The sequence below is a fragment of the Pelophylax lessonae genome (assembly GCF_965119305.1).
Source record: "Pelophylax lessonae genome assembly, chromosome: 9".
Lineage (NCBI taxonomy): Eukaryota > Metazoa > Chordata > Amphibia > Anura > Ranidae > Pelophylax > Pelophylax lessonae.
In genome coordinates this window covers 250,393,073-250,404,363 of record NC_138776.1, presented here as the reverse complement: position 1 = coordinate 250,404,363, position 11,291 = coordinate 250,393,073, and the positions used below count along the sequence as shown (strand labels likewise).

At 45.9% G+C, this 11,291-nt stretch overlaps 2 protein-coding genes across 2 annotated transcripts in view; both read right to left on the bottom strand.

Annotated features, from left to right (window-relative positions):
- The window catches only part of LOC309563373 (uncharacterized protein), a gene marked incomplete at its 5' end in the record, with an annotated part of 16,009 nt that extends 5,599 nt beyond the window's left edge, over positions 1 to 10,410 (bottom strand). The window contains 4 exons of the mRNA XM_082267767.1: positions 930 to 1,010; positions 5,348 to 5,456; positions 6,009 to 6,016; positions 9,966 to 10,410. Coding sequence (XP_082123893.1) covers positions 930 to 1,010; positions 5,348 to 5,456; positions 6,009 to 6,016; positions 9,966 to 10,410 — 643 coding nt within the window. The remainder of the gene's footprint in view (positions 1 to 929; positions 1,011 to 5,347; positions 5,457 to 6,008; positions 6,017 to 9,965) is intronic.
- Positions 1 to 11,291, bottom strand: part of LOC309564361 (uncharacterized protein) — a 1,000,117-nt gene that overhangs the window by 111,129 nt on the left and 877,697 nt on the right. The window lies entirely within an intron of this gene.

Genomic DNA, 11,291 nt, shown 5'->3' with positions numbered 1-11,291 from the left:
CATAAGTGTGAACCGGCACTTAGAGCCGGTTCACACTGCCGCGACCATAAGTCGCCCCATGTCGGAGCAACTTTTTACCGCGGCTTCAGCGCGACTTGTGAATTATTTTGCGCGACTCATATGACAGACGACTTTGTATTTGGCCAATCAGAATATGATGTGTTGTGACCTAATTCCCCTTTTGTTTTGTTTTTTACTCATTTCCTCATTGCCCACCAGTGCCACGTATCAGTGTCCACCAGTGCCACGTATGTGTCCACCAGTGCCACGTATGTGTCCACCAGTGCCACTGCCCACCAGTGCCACGTATGTGTCCACCAGTGCCCCTGCCCACCAGTGCCACGTATGTGTCCACCAGTGCCACGTATCAGTGTCCACCAGTGCCACTGCCCACCAGTGCCACGTATGTGTCCACCAGTGCCACGTATCAGTGTCCACCAGTGCCACTGCCCACCAGTGCCCCGTATGTGTCCACCAGTGCCACGTATCAGTGTCCACCAGTGCCACTGCCCACCAGTGCCACGTATGTGTCCACCAGTGCCACGTATGTGTCCACCAGTGCCACGTATGTGTCCACCAGTGCCACGTATGTGTCCACCAGTGCCCCTGCCCACCAGTGCCACATATGTGTCCACCAGTGCCACGTATCAGTGTCCACCAGTGCCACTGCCCACCAGTGCCACGTATGTGTCCACCAGTGCCACGTATCAGTGTCCACCAGTGCCACTGCCCACCAGTGCCACGTATGTGTCCACCAGTGCCACGTATCAGTGTCCACCAGTGCCACTGCCCACCAGTGCCACGTATGTGTCCACCAGTGCTACTGCCCACCAGTGCCCCGTATGTGTCCACCAGTGCCACGTATCAGTGTCCACCAGTGATACCCAAAAAAAAGTCAGAAGACAAAGAATTAGTCACTGGTTACTCACCTGTGCTGATCCCTGGATGGGATTCATCTTCTGAACCCTCTATTTGGGTTTGTTCTTCCTCCTTGAAATCCCTCTGAGGGTCTGTAAATAAAGGGGAGATGTATGAGAGACCCCAGAAAATGTGTGTGGGTGGGTGGGTGGGGGGGGGTGGGGGGATAGTCACATAAAATGATATGGCGTGAGGAGGAGAGCCATGTCTAGAGGGCTCATTATCACTTGCTTTGACTAACACACATTAAAGCAGAGTTCCGGCCTCAAAATCGACAAAATCGATTTTGGGCCATCCGCTTGCTCTGGGTCACCTGACAAAGAAATGGATAATTACGATTTTTTTTTTTTTGTTTACTTACCTTGATATTGAAAAAAATATATACTCACCTTTCTTCTACTTCCTCCTTCTGCGACCGCGGCCCGCGCCGTCACTTCCTCTTTGCATTGATTCCTGGGAGCTGAACGTCATCGCTCCCAGGAGTCAATGCGCCTGCACCGGCCCCGCTCGTCACTTCCAGTGCAGGCGCCGTCATTCCCTGCTAAACAGCTTCTGGGCATGCCCAGAAGCTGTGGAGGGATGACGTGTGCGCACCGGAAGTGATGAACGGGGCCGGCGCATTCTGGGAGAAGAGGACGCTGCGGCTTCAGCTGCCCACATCCGAGATGGCTGCGCTGGAGAAGAAATTTTCAAGGTAAGTATTTCTCCTAAAAGGTAAGTGCGACCCGGGACAGTTCAGAGGCTATCCATTGTGGAATGTACTAGCCCTGACTGTCCCAGGGTATTTTTATCTAAATTTCACCCCCGAGGCCGGAACTTCGCTTTAAAGCGCCTACCGCTTCAACGTGCTTTTCTCATGTGTTTTTGATGCTTTGTTGAAGCTTTGAAGTGGTTGTAACCTTAAAAAAGAAAATTCACTGCCAGCCCCTCTTTTTTATGCAGCCATAAAGTGTTTTTTTTTTTTTTAAACAATGCCTCTAAATAAATTTTTTCAGAGATCTTCAGGCCTATCACGTGACTCCCAGCCGCTCTCCAACTCTGATACAGGCTACAGTGGGAGGAGCCGAGATCTCCCTCTGATGTCAGCCGGGGAGGTCACAAGACCCCCGTCCTGTAGCCCTTAGAGAGGAGAGTGGTTAGGAGTCACGTGACTGGACTGAAGATATCTGAAAAAAGGTATTTAGCGGCATTGTTTTAAAAAAAAAAACACTTACACTGTGCGTTATGGCTGCATAGAAGAGAGGAGCTGGCAGTGACATTTTTTATAGTTTTCTTTACTACTAATAGCGGCAGGGGGTGGGGGGTGTAGACGGCTCACACAGACACCTGGAGCTGACATGTAGAGAGGGGGGGGGGGTAGAGATAGGAGAGCTGCGTAAGATGGAGGCATGTAAACTGACCACAGTAATCAGGGCTCAGCAGCCATGATTACTGTGGTCAGTACACAGAGGGGGACACAGGAACAGGCAGGATCAACCAGGTTTTTTACAGCTTACTAGGTACACGGACACCTGGAGCTGACATAAAGAGGGGGGGGGGCAGGAGGAGAGCTGAAGGTGGAGGCATGTAAACTGACCACAGTAATCAGGGCTCAGCAGCCATGATTACTGTGGTCAGTACACAGAGGGGACACAGGAACAGGCAGGATCAACCAGGTTTTTTACAGCTTACTAGGTACACGGACACCTGGAGCTGACATGAAGAGGGGGGGGGGGCAGGAGGAGAGCTGCGGAAGGTGGAGGCATGTAAACTGACCACGGTAATCAGGGCTCAGCAGCCATGAATACTGTGGTCAGTACACAGAGGGGGACACAGGAACAGGCAGGCTCAACCAGGTTTTTTACAGCTTACAGAGGGACAGGTTAGACAGCACTGTACTGTTTAACCTGCTATAAGGGAACAGGATCTTTTTTTTTTGTAGGGTTGCAACCACTTTACCAACTTGCTGGCCGTACAACTTAGATGGCGGCAAAGTGGCACAGTTGTGCCGGATCCCGTACCTAGTACATGATCCAACACTTCCAGGTCTAGAGTGCGCATGCGCGCCACCAGCTGCCTGCTTCCGCTGTGACTATACACAGTGGGAGCTAATCAGTAGGTACCGCAGACTCAATGTCTGCCGCCATCCGACGATCCTTCAGTACAGAAGGAAAACAGCGGTTTGTAAACAAGGCAGATCGTTGTTCTGTCAGTACAGAAGGCATGAATCCTATGTCTCTGCAAAGCAGGGACTAGAATCCAGGTCTTCTCCTAGTACAAGCACCTCCCATAGTAAGAAAACACTGACTAGGCATAACTGTGTGTCACTTTTGATCGTCCCTGAGGTTACCCCCTTCCCAGCCATTGTTATTAGTACAGTGACAGTGCATATTTTTTAGCAATGATCACTGTATTAGGGTCACTGGTCCCCAAAAAGTATCAAAAAAGTGTTAGTTAGTGTCCTGACTGTCTGCCGCAATATCACAGTCCCACTACAAGTCATTGATCGCCGCTATTACTAGTAAAAATAAATAAAAATATCCCATAGTTTGTAGACGCTATAATAACTTGTGTGCAAACTAATCAATATACGCTTATTGGGATTTTTTTTTTTTTTTTTACCAAAAACATGTAGCAGAATAGATATTGGCCTAAACTTATGGAGAAATTCTATTTACATTTTTTTTATTGGATGTTTAACCACTTAGTAGATTTTCCTGCTTAATGACCAGGCCCTATTTTGCGATTCGGTACTGCGTTACTTTAACAGACAGACAATTGCGCGGTGGTGCGACGCTGTACCCAAATAAAATTGATGTCCTTTTTTTCCCCCCACAAATAGAGCTTTCTTTTGGTGGTATTTGATCACCTGTGCGATTTTTATTTTTTGCGCTATAAAAACAAAAATAGCAACAATTTTGAAAAAAAACAATATTTTTCACATTCTGCTATACAACATTCCCAAAAAAAAATTTTTTTTAAATTAAAATTTAACATTTTAAGTCAATTTGTTTTCTGCTACATATTTTTGGAAAAAAAAAAAAAAAATCACAATAAGCGTATTTTGATTGGTTTGCGCAAAAGTTATTGCGTTTACTAACTACGGGAAAGATTTATGTCATTTTTATTGTTTGTTTTTTTTTTACTAGTAATGGCGGTGATCTGCGATTTTTTGCGGGACTGCGACATTGCCGCGGACAGATCGGACCCCTAACTGACATTTTTGACACAATTGTCAGTTAAAGTAACGCAGTGCCGTATCGCAAAAAATGGCCTGGTCATGAAGGGGGGGGGGGTAAATCTTCCGGAGGGCACGTGGTTAATAAAGCTTGGCAAATGCCCCGTGTGTGTTGATTTTCTATTTGTTTTAAAGGGGCCCAGTAAAACCCTGACTCAGTAGTACCCCCCCTCAGCAGATTTCCAGCTCATTATTATCCCTTGTTAGCAGATCTTAAGCTTATTAGTATCTCATTCAGCAGATTCCCGGCTCAGTAGTACCCTCAGCTTTGCCGATCTCCTGCTCAGTAGTTCCTGCAGCTCTGCTGATAACCAGCTTAGCAGTACCCCCAGATCTGCTGATCCCCCTGCTCAGTAGGAACCCCCAGCTCTGCTGATCCCCCCGCCCAGTAGGAACCCCCAGCTCTGCTGATCCTCTGGTTTGCTGATCTTCTTTTGTCTCTGGTCCCTGCTCACATCCTGCTATATTCCTCCCATGTTCACTACGTGTGTCATCTGCTAGTTTCTCCTGCTCCGGTCCCCCAGCTCTGCTGATCCTCCGCCACTCAGTCCTCTCTCTCTGATCTCCACTCACCATCTGCTATAGCCTTTCCATGTTGCACACCATGTGTGCCGTCTGTTTGTTGCTTCATTTCAGGCCAGACCTTGCTCACCTTCCTGCTACTCCACAATGCATACCAGATGGGACGTCTGCACCGGACACATCTAGAATATATACAAATGAACCGGAAATGACTGCTGAGGACGTCTTTCCAGTTTGCTTGTTGGTTTCCCCAGTGCAGCCTGCACTGTCTTAAATCTGCAATGCCTCCAAAACAAAGCGAAGCTAACGCTGAACAAAAGCTGCAGGTGCTGTTAGCAAACGTTGTCATAGACTTTTATTGAGGCTTTGAAGCACCAAGAAAGGGACATGGGGTATATTATTTGAACTAAGTGAAGCAAACGATGTGTGAACAGGACTGTAAGGTAACCATTTTATTTAGTGACAGGCACCTTGATTGACATTCAGAGTCCTTTAAAAAAGCGTGTCCAATGTCACATTTTGAAGCAAATGTAAATGAGCCCAAATAGAGGCTGATGGCTCCTGACTCCCCCACTGGGCACATACTGTCCCCCCATTACTGTCTACTGACAGAGGAGGGGGGGAGAAGAAGAGATTGTTGTAGTGACTGAACAAGGAGACTCTTCTCTGGATTTACTGTTTATTACTCACCTGTGCTGATCTCTACAGGGATTTCCTTCTCTTTACATGGCTTTTCAGTTGTCACATATGGCTCTTCATCATCTGAATCTTCAACTTTAATAACAACCACATCTTCTTTCTAGATAGGACACAATTTAATTAACCAAAGTGCCTTTCAGTTTTGATTTTTTAACTTATAGTAGAACTATAGGCAAACCTTTTTCTTTTTTCCCCCATTTTGGATAGATTAGGGAGGGGTATAAGGTTTATTTTTGCCATCTTTGTCCCATTGGGGAGATTTACCTTCACTTTCTGCCCCATATCCAAACAGGAAGTGAGAGGAAATCCCTGCAAATTGGGGGAATCCCGGCTGTCCCTATAGGCATAACCCCACACACCCTGCTCCAGCATACCAGTTTCGTTGCAAGCAGTGATAAGAAGACACAAACCATCCCCATATCAGAGGGACGGGTGCTGCGTCTGTCAATTGACTTCAGAGAAAAGGATTTTACGGTAAGTTCTTACAAAAATCCAGTTTTCTCTATCGTCCATTGACAGACGCAGCTCTTATGCTTCTTAGACCATTGGGACATCCCAAAGCAGTGTATACATGAGGGGTGGGAAGAACACAAACCAAATAGTTAATGTAAACGACAAAGACTAAACTTGTCCTGGTTGAGCTTCATGTTACCCAGTTGGCTAACAAATAAGAATTCAAATTTATACATACATATAAATATGGCATTTCCAGATTTGATAAACATTGATTATTCTTTGATCCCCCCCCCCCAAAAAAAATAAAAAAAAATTAAAAAAAAGGGAGAAGAGGGGGGAATGCACCAGTGTCCTACACCTAAAGGATCCCACCTTCTGCGAAATCCGTGTCTTAACACACACCTATAATAACCATATCTATTAATGTAAGAGGAGGAGCCAAAAAAAAAAAAAAAGTGTCCTCCTATTTAACACAAAAACTTCCTTTTCCAATTCTGTGAACCCTATAAAAAACCCCAATTGTAATAAGTTGTAATAATTAATTAATAATAATTATTATTAAGGGGAGCAATCTCCCAAAACCTTCCTTCCTCCACCTTATTATCGTGAATTAAACCCGTGTCAAAAAAGAAAAAAAAAAGGGGGGGAAAAAAGAGGGGGAAACCCCTATAGAATGTATTTAAAGTTGCTTTTTATCACAATGTTTATTTGTTTCGTTTTTGTATTGCACCTCCCGTTTACTGTTAAGGCTCCATTCACAATACCGATCCGACTTAGAAAAAGGGTCCTGTACTACTTCAGGGTGACCTCGGAGCAACTTGCATTGACTTCAATTATGTGAAGTCCATGCAAGTCGCGCCAAAGTCGCGGTGCACGGGACTTGACAGGTCGCCCCCCAAGTCGTGCAGGAGTCGTGCCGCTTCAGTGTGAATGCGGTCTAATACATTTATTATGGTCTATTAATTCGTTCCGTTTTATTTTATTTCCATTCCTAGGTCTCCATTATCCATGGTCTCAGGGTCACTGAGCCATGGTGTCTGTATTTTTATCCATTTCTAAGGAGTGAAACATCCACCCAGACCAGGTGTCCATAAATTGCTCTTCTCTATTATGGCCCATATGGACCCAACGTTCTACCTCCATTATCTTATCCAACTCCCTCTTCCATTCCCCTAGGGTGGGACATTTAACTTGTCTCCAGTACCGAGGGATAAGACCCTTAGCTGCATTCAGCAGATGAGGTATAATACTCCTTTTATATGACCTCACAGATGAGGTTGTATCATGAAAGAGTAACTTAAGGGGTGTAAACTCCAGAGGGTTCAAGGTTAATTTCTGTATCCAGGGGAGATATCCTCCCAGAACTTTTTGATCTTAGGGCACGTCCACCATAAATGGAGGTAAGTGCCCTCCTGGGGGCAGCCTCTCCAGCGCTTCAAGTCTACTGCGGGAAACAACCTAGCCAGGCGGGGTGGAGTACGATACCATCTGGCCAGGAATTTATAGCAAGATTCTTGCGATTTCGTATTAATTGATGAGGCATGTGTTAATTGATATATCCGCTGAATTTGTATTGGAGTAAAAATAGTTCCGAGTTCATTATCCCATTCTTTGATAAAGTAGGGAGTAGTTTGGGAGCGTAAGTCTAAAGCCTCGTACACACACATCGAATTTCCGCCGAGCGGTCGTCCGTCTTTTGTCCAGAGTGGTGTCTGTTGGTTGGAATGTGCTCTAGACTCCACACAAATTTTCCCGCACGACAGAATTCTACTTCAGAAGTGATGTCATGTGTTGGATTGCTTTCTATGTGTTCTTTCATCTCTGAGCATGCTTAGTCTTGCTCATAAGATTTTTTCCCCATCGAAATCTGTACTAATGAGACGAAAATCGGACGTGTTTTGATGGTCGACAAAAATTTTATAGCCTGCACACCAGTATTTTTTCGGCCGAAAAGTCGGAGTCGGTTGTCGGAAGCACCATACTAACAAGCCGAAAATCGGCAGATCGGTCGTCGGATGAAATTTCCCGGCCGAAATTCTACTCGTGTGTACGGCTTTAGATAAATCTATATGTGCGGGAGAGTAAATGTCCCCCGTTCATTCCTCCTACACACATTTTTTCTAATTCTGTTAATGAATTGCCTTGGCGTAATATAGGACACAGTTTAGACAGAAAATCTTGGATCTGCCCATGGCGCCAAAAGTCCATAGAGAACTGTCCAAGACTGAGTCCCCTTCCGAATTTCAACTGCCAAAAAAGGCCGGTTCCTCCCCTGGGAGGTCCTACAGCATTACAGGACGAACAGGGGGAATTACTTTGGAGACTCTCAGTACAAGAGTCTTGTTAAAAAAATGAGGCCACTGTCTCAAAACTTGAGCATCAATGGCGATCCTATTAAGGCATGTGATGCAGCATGGTGAATAAATCCTTGGGACAGAAGAACAAGAAGATCTGGACGAGCCCACAGAGCATCTGCCAGAAGTCTTAAGGGGTCGAAGAACCACATCTTCCTGGAGAAATCCGGAACAAGGATCAATGGAACGCCTCCTTTCTCAATCCTGAGAAACTTATGAGGAAGAAGTTTCAGGGGTTGAAGGGAATAGATCAGGGTGTACTACAGAGTCACCACCAGTTTTAATTTAGTCAACCTAAACATTTTCGTCAAAGTTTTCGTCAGAGGCATTTTTACAGTGACAAAAAGGAAACGAAAAGTACAGCACATTTTTGTCCACTGACAAAAACGGACGACGACAATCATATCAGTTTTCATTAACGAACGAAAATTGGACAAAAATGTGAGGCAGGGATGTTTACCAACTTCCGTTTTTCACTGAGCTTCGCCTGCTTCCGCTACCAGCAAGTGAGTTGAAGAGTGTGTGCACCATCCGTGACGACTGCAAGGGACCAGAGTAGCACTGTGCATTAAAGGCAATCCCTGAGACCTGAGACCACCATCCAGCACTGTGCAGCATTACAGGCCTCCTCTGACCAGTGACCACCAGAATGGCGGCATCCAGAGCACTGTGCAATACAGGCCATCCCTCAGACCACCATTCAGCTCTCTGCAGCATTACAGGCCTCCTCAGACCACCATCCAGAGCACTCTGCAGTATTATAGGCCTTCTCAGACAACAGTCCAGTGCACTGTGCAGCATTACAGGCCTCCTCAGACCACAGTCCAGAGCACTGTGCAGCATTACAGGCCTCCTCAGACCACAGCCCAGAGCACTGTGCAGCATTACAGGCCTCCTCAGACCACAGCCCAGAGCACTGTGCAGCATTACAGGCCTTCTCAGACAACAGTCCAGTGCACTGTGCAGCATGACAGGCCTCCTCAGACCACAGTCCAGAGCACTGTGCAGCATTACAGGCCTCCTCAGACCACAGTCCAGAGCACTGTGCAGCATTACAGGCCTCCTCAGACCACAGTCCAGAGCACTGTGCAGCATTACAGGCCTCCTCCGACCACAGTCCAGAGCACTGTGCGGCATTACAGGCCTACTCAGACCACAGTCCGAAGCACTCTACAGCATTACAGGCCTCCTCAAACCACAGTAAAAAGCACTCTACAGCATTACAGGCCTCCTCAAACCACAGTCCAAAGCACTCTACAGCATTACAGGCCTCCTCAAACCACAGTCCAAAGCACTCTGCAGCATTACAGGCCTCCTCAGACAACGGTCCACAGCACTGTGCGGCATTACAGGCCTCCTCAGACCACAGTCCAGAGCACTGTGCGGCATTACAGGCCTCCTCAAACCACCATCCAGAGTGGCTAAATCTGTATCATAAGTTTGTTGAAACCCTAATACCATAATTAATTACATGATATTAGATTTTTTTACTCCAGGGTTATATAATGAGTTTGAAAATTCTATATAAACGCTTAAATAATGCATTACAATTTACCTAAACACATTTGATTTTAGTTGTCTAAAATTTTATTAGACTAGAAAGTACTGGAGATTATAGTCTACTAAAATACGATGACCAAAATGGGACTAAAAATAAAATGGCATTTTAGTCAAAGCCTATGTCTAAAACTCAATCAATTGCAGATGACCACAATTAAAATGGCATTTTAGTCAAAAAACGAACTAAAACTAAATCAAAATTCAATTCCAAAATTAACACTGGTCATCACAGCATTTACAATCCAGATTTGTGGAGCCAAACCTATTGAGTTTGTTGTTGAACCTGGAATCCAGAAAGTCCATATGCGGCATGCCACGCTTCTGACACAGGTCCTGGAACACTTCTGTGTGTAGAGACCACTCTCCTGGGTTCAGACAGATGAGGAAAACTCCCTGCCAATTGTCTACACATGGAATGTACACATTGGACAATGCTAAAACGTGAAGCTCTGCCCAGAACAAAATCTGATCCCTCTCTCCTGCCACATGAAAACTTCTGGTGCCTCTCTGATGATTGATGTATGCCAATGCTCTGACGTTGTTTGGCAGAACACGGATTGGATGACCCTCCGGTAGGATAGTCCAAACCTGCAGAGACAGCCAAATTGCACAAAACCCCAGGATAATAATCAGTTGATGAGATTCCTCTGAAGACAAAGTCTTCTGTACTGATAGGGTACCCATGACTCATTCCCATCCATTGTGAAAAAACTTCCAAAAGATGGGAAGGAAAGACTTCCCTAATTCTAAATAGGAATTCCTGAGCCACCATACCAGGGACAATCTAGTCCAGTGGTCTTCAAACTATGGCCCTCCAGTTGTTCAGAAACTACAATTCCCATCATGCCTAGTCATGTCTGTGAATGTCAGAATTTTACAATGCCTCATGGGATGTGTAGTTCCGCAACAGCTGGAGGGCCGTAGTTTGAGGATCCCTGATCTAGTCCATGGCTCCAGGAACTGGACTGTTAGCACAACCACAGAATGTTGTGTTGTAGTGGTCTGAAGTAAGATTGGGCCAATGGGACTGTGGTAAATGAGGTTAACAGCAGCCCCAGAACTCTCATGTAAAATCAAAGGGTCAGGAAACTCCTTGACTGAAGGGTATGCGTTTGGGAGTGTAAAGATTAACGTTTCTCCAGGGGAAGAAAAACTCTGTCCTGAGCTTTGTGTAGGACTAGATACTCCAAGCAATGAGTCAGTTCAAGTACTAACTTCTGAAGATTCAGAATCCATTCACACTTCTGCAAGGCCTAGACAGCAAAACTAGCTTGTAGCCCTTGGAAACCACCTCCAACGCCCAAGCATCTGAGATGCAGGCCGTCCAAATGTCCACTAAAGCTAGCAGATGCCTCCCACTTTGGAAAGTGGGGCACACCTTCATGCAGATGATTTATCTAAGGGTTTGGCAGATTTGGAGCTCCGGGACTTTGGAGGCCTGAGAGCTCAGCCTGGGTTTGGAAAGTGGGGCACACCTTCATGCAGAAGATTTATTTAAGGCAGTCATGTCCAAAGTCCGGCCCGCGGGCCAGTTGCGGCCCTTCATTTAGTTTTATACGGCCCCC